Source organism: Lasioglossum baleicum, chromosome 1, assembly GCF_051020765.1.
Source record: "Lasioglossum baleicum chromosome 1, iyLasBale1, whole genome shotgun sequence".
NCBI classification, from domain to species: Eukaryota; Metazoa; Arthropoda; class Insecta; order Hymenoptera; family Halictidae; genus Lasioglossum; species Lasioglossum baleicum.
This window is the reverse complement of record NC_134929.1, coordinates 21,279,673-21,299,074: the sequence shown is the minus strand read 5'-3', so window position 1 is coordinate 21,299,074 and position 19,402 is coordinate 21,279,673. Positions and strand designations below refer to the sequence as shown.

Genomic DNA, 19,402 nt, shown 5'->3' with positions numbered 1-19,402 from the left:
CTACGACTGCTAACATGCCGGTCTACTTCGATCATTTCCATGACACATCAAATTTCGGTATCGGAACAACCCTGTTCTGGCTTGCTTGCTTTTCGTTTCGGGTATAATTGGTGTTGGTCGTGTGGTGAAGAGGTTGAAGATTATATGTTACGGTATAGAAACTAAGAGGATAATCATTTTCTTCACTCTCCTTTAGCGTTCTTATTGATTAAAGGTTGGAATGTTCGAAGATCTTGTGGATTAGATGGGCTGTAGTATAGAAACTAGATAAGGGAACGATGAAATTCTTCATTTTCGTCTTCGTCGTTGATATTGATCAAATATTAAAGTTTGTATTCGTTTATCTATTGTGTTGCACGGAATTGTTCGGAGTTGCCGAAACGAATAAAATTTCCGAATTGAAAGGATCGATTCTCGTCCAGCCACGCTGCCAGAAAGAATTCGCCGGGCTTTTGACCAGCGTACCGCCTAACAGTTCCATTTCGTCACACCTCCGAGCCCAGGAACGTTCAGGCCAGCCGCGTTTGTCCTTTTCATCCCGTATTTTCGTGCCTGTTCCCGTGCTAGCCGCGGTTTTAATTAAGCCCCGGGCTTAATATATTTTCAAACGAGATCACGACGTTTCCCTCCGAAAGGTTGCGCGCGAAAGGCGCGGCCAAGAAACGGGATTAACGCGCCGCAAAACGCGGCACAACCCTTTGAGAGGTCCCTACTGAAATTGAAAGAAACCACGCTTCGTCTGCCGGCTAAACTTCTCGCAACAGTCGACTACTTTCCGGAATCACCGCCGCGCGAGAATCGCGACAATAGAATGGATTATTTCTTTGGAACTGTCGTGTGTGTTTTAATTAACCCTGCTCGCGAGGCACGCGTGTTAAAGCTTTACCGTGCCTGATGTAGGTCCACTTTATACGAGCTTCTGTTTTTTTCTCTCTTTGTTGGCGAGCCTGCTGTTGTGTGAGATTGTCGAGACGAAATACGCTCAGCTGATACTTCGTTGTGGGCACTACAAATTTTTTAACGCTTAAAAGTGTGTTGAGAATCAGAGATTGACTATTGAGAGCCTCTTTATATATTTTTGAATAAAGTAGCGTCATCACTTTTTTATCTAGTTGACTGAGGAATTGAAAAATCTACAATTAGCAGCTCATTGCAGAAGCAGTGTGCCAATTCCACATCGATTTTCGTCGTCCGACTGTTCCACGGCTATACTACTAGTTTGTTCAGTAGTTCAGGTCGACGAAACCACCGACGACTGTTGACCGCCATAAATTAACAGCTTCCTTCTCCTGTATCGCCGTTCGCTATCGCATTTCCATTCCCTGTAACAATATCGATGGAATCGTCTCCGTTACATTATATCTCAACATTTTATCGACTCGCTGCGCAGAGATAATTGAACAAAACGAAACAACGGTTCGCACGGCAGGTCATACGAGCGGTAATTCTATATTGTTCCAACGATCAACATTATCGTGAAAACATCACTTGTGTCTCTGTATGTAACGGAAATTAAAAATCATGCAATCGCTTACTTTTCAACAATAAAAAAATCTCACCAAGCAGTCTCGAATAACATCGCACAATTAACTCTTTCAAAACGTAATTAATCTTCTGGAGTAACTTCCAATATCCCAAATATAAGAATAAACATTTTTATTATGACGCCACCGTGGTGTCATCGGTCACGATGGTGTCAACCTAAAAATAGATGAAGATGGAAACGATTCGGATCGATTAAACGTCGCTTGTGCTCGCACTCTGCAACGTCGAATGTCGTAAATTTCTCGGAGAACAAATAACAATTAATTAAGAAGAGTACAACAACGTTTCACACAATAGATCAAACGAACAGTAATTCTAGCACGTTCCAATGGCAAACACGATCGCGAGCATCGCTTCTGTCGCTGTATAGAGGGATTGAAAACTCGGAATCGCGCCATTTTTAACAACAAAAAATCCCACGGAATAAATCCCAATAACGTCGCGCGGCTTTGCGCACACGTTCCCTCGTTAACGTTACAAAAACGGATCGCGGCGTTTCGCGTTCCGCTCGCGGCGCTCCCGTTTCCAACGAAATTCCGGCCGCACGATGTAAACAGCTACGGTGACAAAGTGTTAATTAACACCGGTACTAACCCTTCGAAACCGAGACCATACACTGCTCTCGCGAACCTTACGCTTCGTTTGCGAAACCTCTGTATCTCCCGCGTCGTTTCATCTAGTCGTTCGAGCGTCGGAAAAATTGAAAATCAAAATTGAACTATTCGATCAGTTCGATTGAAATTTTCTGAAGATCATGGACCATTAACTATTACATAGTAAACAAATTCAAGCCTTCGAGCCGACTGTTTCGGGTTACCCTCGGTTGGTCGACAACTCATCTCGCCGACACAGCTTTCATCGACGATTTGACCGTGTTAGTGTCGGTCAAACCGTGTCGATGAAGACATTTGTCGACGATTTGACCGTGTAAGGTAAAGGTACTAGTAGTTGACCAGTTAAGAGAAGTTTTCCACGCAAACAATAGTAACCACTTGCTCTGTCATCAAATAGCGAGAGTCGATGCCTGAAGACACTCTTCAAGTCTTCTAGATTATGTACCAAGGCCACTTTTTAAAAAAAGTTTACTTATACAAATTTATAAGAAACATATTTAAAAATTCAGTAATTGCTTCAGAAGTTGGCCACTGTTGAAAATGAAAAATCTAGTAATTGACCTTCTGTTCGTCAGTAGTTGACCACTTACATACATACTAGAAAGAGGGTTAAAGCAATAATGTTGGGAATCATTTTACTATCATTTAGTTTCAACAATTACCAGCACAAATTACAATTAAAGAATAAAATAAGAAATAAAACAAATCAATTCCATAAAAAGTTCAATTCATCGTCGATGAAAACAGTGTCGGCGAAATGAGTTGTCGACCAACCGAGGGTAACCCGACTGTTTCATATTTTCTCCCCAGCTGGAAGTATCGAAGGTCGTAATTGCCAGAATAATGTTCAGTTTTTATCCAATATAAAACATATTTTCATGCACTCCACGGTTCACGCAACAGATTCTTAATCGAGAGTTCTCGACTCCCTCCGTCCTATTTCCAGAAGTAAATTCCAAGCGCAACTGTTATTTTTATCGAATGACCGTTTCCAAACAGTCATCGATACGCGAAGGAAAAAGAGGGGGCACGGGTGTCTGGCGAATTAAATCAACGGGCGTAACGCGCGGTTAATTAAAAGGTAGAATTAAATAAACATCGCGGTTTATAAACGCGATTTGCCGGGGCGCGGTGCGCGTTGCAGTACACAGGCACGGGCCGCGCTTTCAAATTGAATTATTCCCGTTCCGAGCGAACGGTGCACGTGTCGGGATCGACTTTTATAGGCTGACCCGGTTTCCCTGTTTCAACCGCTCTTCTTCTTCCTTTTTTCCCATGTTTTTGCTTTTTGTTTTCTCCCACCGCCATCGCGCCACCGCGAGTTTTACGCGTGTCGCCGCGATCCGCGCGCGCGGCTGCTCTTTATTCCACGCTCCGGCTTGCTGTCCGATACGCGTGTTTTGCGTTCCGCAAATAATACGCCGTTTGCGTCCCGCTTTGCGGAAGCTCGACCGCGTTTCGGATGATTCCCCGTTCACGCCGATATTGTGTTCCTTAACAAATTGCCTCGGCCGTTTACAGAAACAACATTGACAACCCTCTGCCGCCGGCGTGGACGATCCTCGCGAATTTTTTTCGGGGGAAACTGTTGGACGGAAAATTTGGAAATTCGGTAGACTTGCTCATGTGTATTTGTGGAATATATAGTAATTCTTTCGAGTGAAAATCTTGATTATACACGATGTTATAGCAATTTGTTTATGGGAGTCCTCGGAGAAACAGAAGAATTTGTTCATAATTTCTACTATTGCCCAATTAATTTTTCAACTAAAAATAAAATTGCTATGCCAGTTCGTGTGTATTTTATGAAGAAATTGGAAGTGAGGAATGCGATACCTTAAACCGCCCCTAATTTCGCATACACTACGGCCCGGTTCATTTCCAGCGAGATCCCTGGTCTGTTTGGCATACGAACGAGCCATTGTAAAATTCGTCTGTCACACGGAGCCTGTTCTCCACTGTCGCGTTCGATTAAAATATCGTCGGGCCGACGAGGAACGCAATTAACTGTCGGGGCGGAAGGAGCATCGTCACGGAAGCCTTTCAACGTCGACGTCGGGCTAACGAGCTTGCAAGCCGCCGCGAGTGTCGCGCGATCGCGATATGTCGTTCCTCTTTTTCTCTATTTTTTTTCTACCTCGTGTCTTTTCTCGCGGGTCACGTATCCTCCGCGGACATTCTCCGTTTCGGGGAACGAGCCTCTCCGGATTTTTGTTCCAATTTGCGAAATTGCCGGCGAGATTCCTGGTGGCCGGAGGAGCATTAATTGGTCCCCAGCGTCCTTGAATCGAGTCGCGCCTCGCGGTAGCGAGTTCGAATCGGATTATGGAATCGTCTCCTCACCTGCAAGGAGATTTCCACGTCTCGAAACTATTGTTACGCCGTTAATTCGTAAAGTTGCGCGACGCCGAGACTGATTAACGATTGACGACTCTGTCTCGCGGCAAAGTGCTTCGCGAACGTGTTCGTTCGGTGAGCATTCCATTTAAAAACATCACGCTGAGTTTTCTCCTTTTTCTAAAATTGCAAGCCGCTGGTTCTAATTTGTGAGGCACCCTGCGTAACATATAGACATTAAAGAAAATGTAGATGTGGAATAAATATGAATTTTCCTTATGGAAAATTATGAAAGACGGTGAAGCTCTAATTATTGCGAGGAAAGTGTCCTGTTATCCTGACATCCTCCGCATTTATGGGAATTTCGGTGCGACGGTATAGTAGATGGCGAACATGTGAGGAGTTCGTGATCGAAATCGGGCGAAAATCGAGACAGGTGCGACACACGCGCACACAGAGAATTGTTCGCGGAACGGTGGTCGCTGGTAGGAGAAACGATCGACGATACCGATGACCTTGGTGTTAATACCCGAGGCGGCCGGTCCTTCGTCCTTGACTTTCGTACGATCCTCGTAGCTCGGTAGTGAGCCGGTTGGTAGTCCCAGTCGACCTCATCGCATCGGCCGGGCCGTCCCTGGGGAGAAGAAATGAGGAATCGACCGGCCGCCGGCCGCCGGGAATCGCACGCATACCCGGCTGGGTTCGGGTGCGATGAACCCGATAATGCCCGGCCTGGGCCGACGTAAAATCGTCCTGCCGTGACGTATTCCACGTTCACCGTGTCCCTCTCCCCCTCCTCTATCCTCCTCGTCCTCCTCTGCGGCGCGTCCTCTTCTCGCGCGCTTTCTGCGAATCTTGCCGTTATTATTGCCGTCTCTGGCCTGCCAGCCAGACACCGAAGACCTTCGCGCGAAATTCTGCGTGTGTTGGACTCTCGCGTACGGACACGTTCGATTTTTGACAGTGACATTATCGCATCATAAGGAACAATAAAATAGTTATTCTCTCATTGTATTCAAAAGTAACAATTCCAAACAGTAAAAAGTTGTTTCATCAATAAAAAGTATTTAGTAACATCTTGCTCATTGCTCTTCATCATTTTTATTTTGAATAAAGATCCCAATTCAAGAGGATCATCTCGACTCAAAAATCGTGGACGCTCGATACAGTGTACTTTCGTGAAAAAAATGATTTTGAAAGGTTGTAGCGTCTACTGTGACGTCTTGAAATTTTCACGGATTGTCTAAAACAAGGCTGAATGTTGGAGAGAAGCTGTCACGAGTTTCGGCGTTCGGGATCAATCTCTGTAGAAGCAGAAACGGTTTTCGGCGACGGTGTCGGAGGCGGCCGCAGCTGTTGGACCGCGGTTCGCCGACTCGTAAATTTCCGTGTACCCATTAGAACTGGTTTTCATCGTGCCGTGACCCGGTGCGTCGAGTACCGGCCGCTCGCCGGGCACCGGTGACCGTCGAACTTCTCGCGTGAAACGCTTTAATCCATCGGCGCGGTGCGGCGCGCGGCGGTCGGAAAGCACGTGCTCGCCTCGCGCCCCGATCGTCACTCGCGCGATTAATCACTCTATTACATTAATCCGCCGCCGGCGCAATTTATCTCGTGGGACGCGCCAGCCGCACGCATAATGCCTGAAATCCTCCGCCATAGCACTCTCCTTTTCCCCCTGGCATAGTGATCGTACCCAGTCCAGCTGCGAGTACTCTACTGGCTTTCATCCTATCTGCCCGGCCAGCTTGTGTCGTTCGTAATTTACCTATAATCGTTCTCGGTCCAGGGACTCGCGATTGTAACCGAAACTCTATTGTCTACGCGTGTTCCATCCGGCAGACTAGTTGCTACGATTTTTAATCGTTGCATTCGATTCGGTGCGAACCTATATTTTCACAATTAGCAGGAACGTTGCACAGTGGTGCCGAACGCGAATCTAGCTGGACAAAATGAAAGATAGACAAAGAAACATAACAAAAAAAAAGTCTTAACCTAAAATTTACATAAAAAGGGACAAGCGCGAAACTAAACAAATACAGGTACTATATTAACAAATAATCTTGCGTAATTTTCTTTTGAATTCCTGTAACGTGCCATTAAAAAAATCAACTCCATAATTTACTCCATATGTGGATTTGGATTTCCTTGTTTGAAATCCTGCTCTCGTTCTCAAAACACGTTCAGGCACGTAGAAATTGATTTGGCTCAGGAGTGCGGGACAATCGATATTATTATTTATCAAATTAAAAATAAAGCTCTGGTCGGATACTATTCTTCGATCAGATAATGTTTCCAGGTTGACTATGTTTAATATTTTAGAATAATCATGATCAAAGATTGACATTGGATTGTTTGTCTTATATGCACAAAACCTTGGAAATTTATGCTGCACTCTCTCGAGCATTATTCAACTAGTTAATTTGATTTGATATAATAACGATGGGTCATTTCAAAATTTGATCGATACATTCGATTTTGACAAAAAATCAGCAAGTGATTCCAAACATTTAGCCGGTACTGTATGTACATGAAATGAATGAAGTGCAGCTCAATCAAATTATGACCTGCCTTTTGTTGGCGCCTGTACGGCGCAGGAGGATATTTCTTCTGATCGAGGCGACGCAATTTGCAAATCTCACCCCGCGTATCCTCGGGGCCGGTTACGTTTTATTTTCGCAGACGTGCGGGTGATGAATGCGCTCGTCGCCATGGCGGACGAAGCAGGTGTTACATAATGCAGGAGACAATCTGAAATATATGTATATAGATATACATATACAGAGACATTATCGTCAAGGATCCTCTGTGCCCGACGTCGACAAATTTTTCTTGGTTTCCTCCGTCCTCGAGTTCATTTGGCTTCGCGTCGTTTACTCGTTTCTTCCCTCCAATTTCACGTAATTGGAGGATTTCAGCGGCGCGGTCGACGCAGTTTTCGTCAAGTCCTCGGGCCCACCGTTGTTAATTAAGATCACGTCGCAAACAAACGATCCTGATTGAACGTCTCCATATTTCTCTGATCTTTCACTATTTCGGGATATCTGTCCACTTCGCGATGTAGCTGCGTAAATGTGATGAACGAAACCGAAGAAAATAAACACGATAAAATAGACGACGGATAAACGCTAACTATATCAAATATTTGTCAAAGAAGAGAGTGATAGAACCGCGCGCAGAGACGTGGCAAACAAACGAACCTGATTGCGCGTCTGTCAGCTTCTCCAATCTTTTATTATTTCGAAAAGTGTGTGCACGCTTCTCGATAGAGGAACACAGACGCGGCAAAGTACACAACACGTGGGAAAGATAAATGTGTAAAACATTTGACAAAGAAAACAGTCGCCTATGCATGCAAACATGGGAAACAAGAGATCCTGATTGCACGCCTCGATATTTCTCCGAACATTTATTACCTTCGAACGTGCGCTCGCTTCTTGGCAAAGGTACGAAGACAATCGAATAAATAACAGCGTCGAGGAATATCGTGAGATTTTCAAGTTTATAGCGACGATCAGCTAATGTGTTAATGAACAGTAAATCCGCATGAACATCCGCAGAGACCAGCCATCAGGATCTTCTCCTAGCTGGTCCCGTGTCTTCGGAGTCGATCGATGACCGATCGACCTCGTTTCGAAGCCTCGTGGCCAAGCCTCGATTGATTTTTCCTGGTGTTCACCTGCCAGCGCCGCGGGTATCGGAATTCCGCCTTTCTCTCCCCCTCCCCTTCCAGGTAATCCCCCTTCCTTTCCGCGTTTAATTACGACACCTCGCGCCGCTTGATCAATTAACGCGATTCGAACCGGACGCGGTCTTCACTGACCGAGAGACGTTCCACGCGCGAATTATTCGTACTTCGCGCGCACACGATGGAATACCGATTATGCGATCCTGCGCGGACACTGAACATTTTCGATGAAGACACTAACGCAACGAGAACTAGGATCGAAGAATCACAGGCAGCGTCTTAATTAATTTTCGTTGGTCCCGTACACGCGTTGCTCGCGTCATCGGCTTAATTACCGTGAGAAATGAAACGGAATCGTTCCCTCGGGAGCAGAATCTGTTCTCCTTCGATAGCGCCGAGTCTGATGTTGCTTCTGTGTTTGTTGGATCAGCCGTGAGGAGCGCGGACTCGAGCGGAAAAGGGTGCAGGGGATTGGGACGGTGTGTTATCAGACACATTGTCTCCTTGTTAAGCCAGTTGACGCTTCATTAGAACCGTTTTCAGAATGTTAACACGGGATTCAGCAGGGCACGTGACTGTTTTACAGTATTTCATACAGATTTTGCCCAACGTATCCATTCAGATTTTTAGCAAATTTTATCGTCGCACGTGTCCGAGGAAGTAGATTTATTGAACAAATGAATATGTCCTTGTAACAGTTTTAATTGTGAATTGAAAAATATGGAATGATGAGGTATAAATGTAAAGAGTGATTTTATTTCGCTCATTCGAAACGGGACCGAAAGTAAAATACGAACTGCTGAGGCACGAACATAAACGCCCACATCTGAATACAAAGAAAAATACAAATTGAGAAATTATTTGAAAAATACAAATGGGCGTCGAGAGAAGAATGCGCCAGGGAATGAAGGGGCGGAGGAAGAGGATAAATCGGAAGAGGCCTCGAAAGAGGGACAGAGAAGAAGTCAGAAGGGGGTGAAATGGAGCCAAAGAAGAGGGAGTTGGCAACCGGGGGTGGAGGAATAGGAGGAAACAGGAGGAACAGGACAGGGAGAGGGTGGGAAACCGCGGGAAGAGAAACAGGAATGACAGGAGAGGGAGCGAGCGGCTGCAATAAGAGCAGAAACATCGGTGCCAGATGAGTGTGCCGTGAGTCATGCCGCATTCAGTCCTCGACTTTTCTCTCCCCGCAATAAAACTCGGTAATATTACCGGGGTAATCTGCCCCGTGGGTGCGTCCGGTTGCGAATTCACCCGCCGGTAATTAAAGTCTCTCTCTCTCTCATCCTCAGTCTCCAACCCCAGTCTCCAGGCTGGTCCTCTTACGGAGTTCCAACCGATAACCCGAGGACGCGTCGCGTCGCCCGGAAGTTGTTCCATGCACCCCCGCATCGTCGCGCGAGGCGGGAATATGAATTTTTTTCTCGGCTTGATGAACGCGGGCTCGAGGTTGGAGCTGTCAACGGTGTCAACCGTGGGCACGCTGGAAGAGTTAATCTTTCTACGATGGTGGCCGGGCCCGGTTTGACCTGGAGTTTCGAACTTCTCCCATTCGACATTTGAATTCCGATATTTCAATTGAAATCCATCAGCAGGAAATGAATAACTGGGTGACGCCTTTAAAAAATACTGGATCTAAACGGACTCCAACTCCGCCATCCAAGTGTCGAAGATTCTCATTAATTAAGGAGGCCTCCTATTTTTGAAACTCTTCCAGATAAGTCGTAACCATTACTGTCGTGAATGCATAAAACCCGCGGTTCGACACCGACAACGACCAAGCGAAGAAGATGTATCTCTGGGAAGGGCGTTGGTTAAAAGACAGTTTTGAAAAGGGATTCTGGCAAGGGGTTCCATGGTGACGAGACTCGGGCTCCCATTACACAACCCCCTAGCAAAGTGACAACAGAGAGCACAGCCAACGACGCGGCCGAATTAGTAATTTTAATAACGCGAGATTAAACTGGTCGCGAGAGAGCGCGTTCACATCGAAATATGAAATGTTTTGCCGCGTTCCGCGTGCGGAATGGCGCCCGCCACGGGCACGAGACGCATTACCGCGGGATATTAGTGTAAAACGGTGTCGACTGTTGAAGCACCCTTTCCAGTAATTATTCCGTCGCGCCCCTTTCACGGAACAGGTCACGGACGATCGAATGTCCGCCTGTATAATTCACACACCCTCGCGCGAGCCATCTCGTCGACCATCCGAGAACACCATGCATTCCATCCGCTTCCCTTGATTTCTGCCAAAATGATTGACTTACGAAATCATTCGTTGAATTGTAACAAATTGAAGAAATATCGTAATTTAATTGCTTAATTTGTAAAATAAATAAAATCATTTAATCGTGTGAGCCCGAGTCGCTTTGTTAATTGAAGATTTCTCTGGTTTTAGATTTTATTCGAAAACCGTCGCGCGAGATGATACGCGTTCCAGGGAGCGAAGACGAGAACGAAGGGTGGTTTTCGGGGATGCCCGTTGAATAGGGGCAGATTACCAGGGCCACCCTTCTCGTCGAAGTGCAATTCGGTTCCGCGAAAGGGGTGGCCCGGGGTTGACTAACGGCCGACTATCCTCGCGGTGCTGTCGCTAAACGCTCGTGTAATCCCTTCTGAATGGACATGCGTTCCGCTTGGCGGAGATTCCGTCCCGGATAACCGTTCGACGACGCGGTAATTACGTTTTTCACGCGTCCGTTCATGGCCGTGAAAACGCCGACATTTAAATACAGTCGCGCCGGCCCGAGAAGATTAAAGATGGTGCGGTCGGGTTCAGCGAATTAATCAGGGCGAGTCGTAAATTTATTCGCACACTGGCCGACGAAGTCAAGAAATTGCGAATACATTTTTCGTTATTTATCAATCAAAAAATTCTTTATCTTTGTGTGAGCGTATTGCGATGCATTACGGTGAGTTTAGATCAGTTTAGCAGCCACTGGCCGAGAGACTCCGCGGCTCTTAAATCTCCATACGCATCGAAACGTCGATTCTCATAATTCTCCTCGGTCAAATTGAATAGAAAGGCACGGTGTCTCGAGACGGCGCGGCGAGGCGATCGCCGGTGTGTCCACTCTTCCCTTTTTCCTTCGAATACGGGACAGGTTCCCCGCTCGTCCGAAGTTTCATTTAAAACAGGTTCCGGAGCGCCGCTGGCCTTATTATTAACCATCGATGGCGAACGCGAGCAATCCCGCGTTGCAATTTGTCGACTGCGATTTAATCCGTTTAATAAAATCTTAATGATATTTCGAACATTGCTCCCTCGGCCTACGCTTCCGACCCCCTTCGAATTCGCATGGTCGCGTTTGCGGCGCGCAAACTCGCGCAACGCGTTCCAAATTTGCTGCGTCTCTCTTCGAGAAAGATTATCGATTCTCTCGAAATTTTCATTACAGTGAACATGGCACGAGGTACCGAAAAAATTAATTTCTGCACTGATATATGGATTCTACCAAATGTTGAAAACAGTCAGTTCGTCGAGAAAATTCTTTTAAAAGTCCGCAGCTATTCGTCTCTGATTTTTTAAAGACCATCGAGTTCATGCCGGTACATGAAGGACTTTATTAAATAAATGATTGAGTTTCTGGTTCGGTAGTCAAAGCGTGTTAACTTGGAGAATTTTTAAAATGAATTTCCCAAAGAATGTAGATTGAAGTTACTGCTCAGCCAAAAAATAATTGGAAAATGTTCCGCGATTGATGTCGACGATCTCCAGCTGGAAGTTGGCACAGATCTGCCGTATAATCTCTGGCGAATCATCGTCCATCTCTCCCAACAGAATATCCTCGGCTAACGACGCGAATATTTAGTCAGAACCGCGGCAGTTTCCCCGATTAGAATTCCTTTTCGGTCTCTCAGTTCTCCATTTTTCTTCGGGGAACGTTTCCCCTCGGCAACTTTTGATCGTCTCGACGAGATTTGAATATGTTTGCGAATTTCGCATGATTTACGAGGCGTTCTCGGTTTCTTTTCCAGGCCTGAAGTACCTTCATTCCGCCAGGATTCTGCACAGGGACATCAAGCCGGGCAACTTATTGGTGAACAGCAACTGTGTACTTAAGGTGAGCGTTCGCCACGTGCTTCTGATGTTCTCAGTAATTCGTTGTAATTATAACAGCTCGGTTTACTGGCGATTTTACCGAACATTCATTTTTTTCCATATATTAGATTGTCCCAGAAGTTTCTTTCGGAATTTGTACGTTTAATATTGTTAAATAACACGAACATATGCTTCCTATGCTTCCTCTTACTTAACGATGCAATTTGGTTTCTTGAAACACCACTTTGAATTCGCATTGTGCACACTGATTGGAAACTAAACAAACATTTCGGACAACCTAATACATGTCAAATGGAAATAATGTAATAACGTGTTTAAACTGGTTAATATTTCTCCTGCGCAACAGATCTGCGACTTCGGACTGGCCCGAGCGGAGGAGACCGACCAGAACAGGCCCATGACCCAGGAAGTGGTGACGCAGTATTATCGTGCGCCGGAAATCCTGATGGGAGCGCGATATTACACGGACGCCGTGGACGTCTGGAGTGTTGGCTGCATTTTCGGCGAGCTCCTTCGCCGGAGGATTCTCTTCCAGGCACAGAGTCCTGTGCAACAGGTTAGCCCTCGCCTGGATAAATCGTTAACACGTCTGTTATTGCGTCACCGTCTCAAAATAACAAATTCATGAAACAGGGACAATTTCTTTTCGCGACGAAAGTCACTGACGAGGCTCGAAGGAGACTCTCGAGAGTCTTTGCCTAACTTGAGAAATGGAGACTTCTCACTGATGATGGAGCTTCCAAGCATTTTTGTCCAACACTATTGCTGATCGTGCTGATATTTCTGAATAATATTAAGAAGTCAAAACATTTTCTATAAAATTCTTACTGAACTTGCAGTTTAATCGAAATTCCAATCCTCACCCCTGTAGATGCTTCCAGCATAATTTTTCAAAATCAATTCTAAAAATGCCTTCAATGAAACCAAAAGTGATAAACATTTTTCTACAAAATTCCAATTCTCACCCCTGTAGATTTTTCCAGCATATTTTTTCTAAATCAATTCCAAAAATGTCTTCAATGAAAACAAAAGTGATAAACAATTTTCTACAAAATTCCAATTCTCACCCCTGTAGATTTTTCCAGCATATTTTTTCTAAATCAATTCCAAAAATGTCTTCAATGAAAACAAAAGTGATAAAGAATTTTCTACAAAATTCCAATTCTCACCCCTGTAGATTTTTCCAGCATAATTTTTCAAAATCAATTCTAAAAATGTCTTCAATGAAAGTCAGCAATGAAACCAAAAGTGATAAACAATTTTCTACAAAATTCCAGTAAAATTCAACGAGGATTCACTTTACTAACGACCCCATATGGGGTTGATTTTGGTAATTCTCACCTCCGCGGATTTTCTCAGGACAATTTGTCAGATTGAAGGAAAGTCAAGCACCCTGCAGAGGACAGTAGGAATGTTTAGGAGAGTTCTCTGGGAAGTCGAGTCAGCGACGGAAGTCGAGGGTTGACTTTCACGATTCGTTTTTCGCCCGTGCCGGTCGTAAAGCTGTTTTCAGGGGTGGATTCGGTCGCCACTCTCCTCGGGCCGATATCGGTTGCAAGCCCGTGCCCGTTGGCAAATGACCGCGTTCGAAAGTCTTGCACGTACACGTACCGGCGTTTTTCGGTTGCAGCTGGAACTGATCACGGAATTGCTGGGTACGCCAAGCCCCATGGACATGAAGTACGCGTGCGAGGGTGCGAGATCCCACATGCTGAGCCGCGCACCGAAGCCGCCCTCGTTGCCGGCCCTCTACAGCCTCAGCACCCAGGCGACGCACGAGGCCGTCCATTTGCTCTGCCAGATGCTAGTCTTCGATCCCGTAAGTTCTCGACAACGGAACACGTCGTACATCGACTCCCAAATCTACAAGGACACTCTCTTCGTTGACATTTCTGAACACTTTGTACTGTGCAACATCGAGTCAGACTCGTGACGAATATTTGGCGACTATTGAATTCCGATTTTTAAACCGGAAGACAGTTTTTCTTGTTGACAAACATCCTTGTTCCTGTCGCAAGATCCTGAATTCGGAAATTTTTAAAATGATCAAACTTTGAGGATATGTCTGTGGTTGCAGGAAGAACTAGATATTGCCGTTTGAAGTTTTGATCACTAGTGCATCAAATTAATGCGTTAAATTGCATTAGTCTCTCGACCCTTTCGAATTTACTTTCGTAATTTGTTTTCTGGTATAAATACATCAATCCTATATTATAAAGTTCAATTAATGTATGAACTGAAATTTTTTCTGACAACCACAGATGTACAGTCGGTGTACAACGCATTCGTACACATTAAAAAAACGATTTACTTTTTCAAAATTGGACCCAACAGCTCGAGTTTCTTCTCAGACGTTAGAAGGATTAGTTTACCAGCTAATGTGTAACTAATTTTTATTTTAAATCGTTATCGGTCGCAATTGCGAAGGAAATAGTAAAGGTCACGATTTTTAAATTTTTTATCTGTGCCTGTAATTAAAATTTAGAAGGCGCCTTTGATAGACATAAGTAAGTTATATACTTGTACAAAGTTTGTTACGAAATATAATTGATTGGAAATAGTAAAAATCGTAAGAATCTGCGATTTAAACGAATCGCAAACCGTAAATTCAAAGATTTTTACATCTTACAATGCCCATAGCTTTTTTATGCGTCAACCAATTTCAATGAAACTTTGTACATATGTATAACTTACTTAGATTTACAAAATACATGTTTTAAATTTTCATTACCTGCACAGATAAAAAATATAAAAATCGTGGTCTTTACTGTTCCCTTCGTAATTGCGGCCAATAACAATTACAAAAAAAATTATTAGCTAGTAAACTAACCCTTCTAACGTCTCAAAAAAGCTCAAGCTGCTGAGACCAATTTTGAAAAATTTATTCATTTTTAAAAGGTGTACGAATACTTTGTACACCGACTGTATGTACATATTTCTCTTGTCGCGGGTAAAATAGATCCTCGGCTATTTTTCGATTGTTTTTCTAATTATATGAACGAGTGATAATCTGTAGTGACATCTTAGCTATCGAATGTTTATTTCGTCAAACGATCTACTATCGTTTTAGAAGATCAATTTCTTTGAAATTGTGATTTACCGATCATGTCACCGGCACACGTACGTTGCCCGGGAGAATAAAACGAAAAGTTGAGTATGGTTGCTGTAGCTCGAGTGAAAATTGATTCGATGTCCAACAGTGTAGCCAGGTGACCCACAGAGCGTTCGCTGGTCCCGTTGAATTTATTAATCGATAATTCATCAGTCGGACGAAGGAGCAATCGCGGGGCTCGCCGTTAATCCAAATCCGTGGGATCGATCCTGGAGAACGAGCTTGCCGTCGAATTTATACGTCCCGGCAAGCTCGTGCGCTTTTTATCCCCTCTGCCCTCTACGCCCCTTAGCGGCGCAGCCCCCGGTTACGGGAGAGTAACACGGTTAACTAGTCTCATAAATAGCTCGAGGACCCAGTCGGTTCCTCTCTCTCTCTCTCCCTCTACGTTCTTGTTGGCCGGTCCGTTTTCGACCGGGCTCTATCGATCGTTCGTTGACCCCGTTCCACGAACTTCCCACAGGACAAGAGGATCAGCGTGGTGGACGCCCTGGCGCATCCTTACCTCGACGAAGGAAGGCTCAGATATCACTCGTGCATGTGCACGTGCTGCTACACGACCAGCGCCGGCATGAGACAATATACCGGCGACTTCGAGCCAGACTCGTCTGACGCGTTCAACGATCGCTGGGAACGGAGACTCACCACCGTGCAGCAGGTGAAAGGTGAGCGACCCCTTCGATAGATCCTACACGATCACCGAATCTCTCTTTGGTCGGTACACTCCGATGCTGCGAATACACCGGTGTCATTTCTGACATGTTTCTCGTAACACGCGTCAACTTCTCCGAGATAGCAACCAGAAACTTAACGGCTCACGCCACCCTGAGGCGGCCGAAATGACGTCGAAGTTTACGCATTTTTTTTCTACAGAACTATGAGAGTGACAATTATTTTTTTATCATATCGCTGCCCCGGAAGTATAATGATGCAACTGTAAAATTTTGTGAAATTGACAGTGTAAAGTGTAAAATTTGTGATGCATTTTCAGAAGAACAATGATTTACATGGTACTGGTTACTGTGAGGCTGGTATTTATTATTTTATAAATTGAAATAACTTGTAAAAGTTGCAATCATAACCCACAATGTTTATAAACTACTCTCATAGAAGAATTCAACCGAATCTGCAGGCCATTCTATTAAGACAAATTGGAATTATTTTTCTTTTGCTTGTCCTGTAAAATTTCAATTTTTGCAGTTGTGGATATTGGAAAGGATATTGTATTGTGTAAATTTCATAAAAAAGCTTCTAAGCACTGTAACTTCGCTATTTTTGGCAGCTGTTGCATCTATCACGGCTTAAATTGTTCCCTGAACTCTAAATTAAAGGAAAATTTTTGAAAATCGATTTATTTTTAAATCTCAGGGTGGCGTAACCCCTTGCCTTACAATGTCTTGTCTGACTCGTGATGAAGATCCTGAACAGATTCGGATAAAAATGTATGTTAATCATTCCCTTCAAACCGAAATGTTTCTGTTCAACAGAAAATTAATTAGTCGAACGTGGAACAGAAAAGAAATCTTGGTTGCGAGTCGCAAGGCTCGGTATTATTAATAGCGTCGCGTCTTTGACACGTGGCCCGCCGCAGCGAGAACAATGATGCGATAGACTCTTGCGTGTGCTTAGAACGGCTTGGCTTGCTATAACCCATAATTTATCACCTGACCAGGGGACCGTGAAGTTAACGTATGCCTTTTTCTCCCCCGTAATCGCCTCGAAACTGGGTAACTAATATCGCGGTTAAAAATTGCGGCGCGCGCGTACACGTTTCCTAGGGGGTTGCTAAGGCCGGATCGAACCACGTTCCTCGTGGAAAAAATAGGTTTGGACCTCGGAGAAATATGCTCGGGCGTTAAAAATATGCTCGAACTGTTGCACGAATTCTCAGCTATGTTTTTAGAATTGAACTTGTCAACTTGACAATTTTTCAACCGCTTTATTGTTATATAGATGTAACCGATCTATTGATTGTTTTCTTACGTAGACTAGTAAACTTGCGCAAAGATAATCGTGAAAATTCGATTCTTGTTTCACTCGGGCGTCAAGGGGTTAATTGTAATAGAGCAGAGGTGGGCATTATTTGGCGAAACAAATATTTCAAATACTATTTAATATTTTAGATTTTATTTTGCTCAAAGAAAATAGTATTTTAAATATGATATACAATTTCGAAAATAAAATATTTCTATTTCAACAATTTGATCCCCAAAGTAAAATATTTCTATTTTAGCAATCAGAAAGGAAATAAAATATTTTACTTTTTGCATTGTCATAATACTCTGTGAAACCGCATAAACATAAAGTCTATCGATTTACACCCATAAATGTATTGAATTCGAACCATTATTTTCAGTAGTAACATTTAAAATTGAAATTGAAAATAAAGACAAATTATAAATATTTTCAATATTCTTCGATTAAAATACTATTTCCAAGAAAATTACTGCCTCGAAGAAATTATTTTATTTTCAAAATTGCTGCATCATATAAAATATTTCATTTTCAAAGTTGTACACATACTTTTAAAAAAATAAATAGGCTTATTTACTATTTACTATTTAAAATGCTATTTTCCCCAGCTCTGTGATAGAGGCGTAACGCGAGAGAAAGCGCGCGGAACGATCGCGCGATGCAATCCAGCTTCTCTGACCCTAAAATCCACGGTTGTCTGTTTCAGAGGAAATGCACAAATTTATAGCGGAGCAGCTGAACACGTCGCGCGTGCCGCTCTGCATAAATCCGCAGTCTGCGGCGTTCAAGAGCTTCGCAAGGTAAGCCGTAGGTGGCGGATCGTTCAGGTTTTCGAAAACGATCGATCAAATGAAATATATATATAGAAGTACACCGGTAGCCGAAACGACAACGTCACCGTTAGAGATAGAGATTGAGAAAGAGGGGAGAGGCGGTTCGAGATCGCTCTAGGGGATGAACAATGATGATAATTCTCTGTCGCGGGGAGAGAACCGGGTCTGCGGGAATCGAAGCTTCTCCACGGACGTTTTACAACCCTTTCCCCTCCGTCCGAATCCTTCTCGTCCTTCAACCGACACACCGTCGTCATCATCATCATCATCTTCGGTATTGTTCACGAGGAAATGCCATAAGACACTCCACGCGCGCGAATATCCGCGGCGGAACTCGACGGAGCGATCTTTCGAAGTTTTCGAGGGCTGCTTCGATCGTGACACCTTTTTGATGGAGGGGGATGCGGTAGGGGATTGGTAGAATTTTAAATAATGTTTTTTATCCTTTAGAATTCGTCCAAGTTCGTTGTTCGTTTGTTTTATCGACATCGATTCATTTTTTAAATATTTCAGGATCGTCTTGATCAAAACAAAGTCAGACTCGCTCCTAAAGGATAGAACTGTTCCTTAGAACGAAAGCTGTGCTCTAGATACACCAAAGATGATCTCGGCGTACCGATAAACGTTCTGTCGATATCTAGAGTTGTGTTCATCTACCTGGAATTCCAGGTGAAACAAGAGATTAGAAATGTCATTTGTATACGGATCATTTTATTTGTTTTTTTAGCGACATTTCGATCGAAAACAAATATATTGTCACAAATATCAAGCCACTAGACCCATCCTCCTCGGAATCGATTGGCCATCGGAAGGTACGCCTTCGATCAAGTTCATCGCAGACAAAAACATATCGCTCGGCCTTTCACTGCCATCGAGGGGTGCCAGATCCAAAGCCACCGCTCTTCTGCCACGCATCCGCAAAGAATCCTCTTTACTGCCGAGATTTCGACGAGTCCGCCGCCGCGGAACGTTCGCGTTGCTCAGTGGGAGCCGCAAACACGGAGGATCGAGAGGGAGGAAAAAGAAAAGCAAGAAAGAAAAAGCACATTTCGTCGCGCTTTGTAAATGGGGAAAAAGGGGAGCGAAAGGGTTCGCGGTTGGGAGCGGGGTGTGCGCACCCTGAATCTTCTCTTTCTCACTCTCTGTCTCTTTCTCTCTTTCTCTCTCGCATTCTCTTTCTCTCTATCTGTTCTCTGTTCTCTCCGATGACAGAGCTAGGGGCCGTAAGGACGAGTT

At 44.3% G+C, this 19,402-nt stretch overlaps 1 protein-coding gene across 1 annotated transcript in view; it reads left to right on the top strand.

The window, feature by feature from the left end:
* Nmo (serine/threonine-protein kinase nemo) overlaps positions 1-19,402 on the top strand; it is a 180,819-nt gene that overhangs the window by 136,754 nt on the left and 24,663 nt on the right. Inside the window, 5 exon segments of the mRNA XM_076431218.1 lie at positions 12,163-12,248; positions 12,594-12,803; positions 13,878-14,066; positions 15,823-16,024; positions 18,040-18,133. Of these exon segments, the coding sequence (XP_076287333.1) occupies positions 12,163-12,248; positions 12,594-12,803; positions 13,878-14,066; positions 15,823-16,024; positions 18,040-18,133 (781 nt within the window).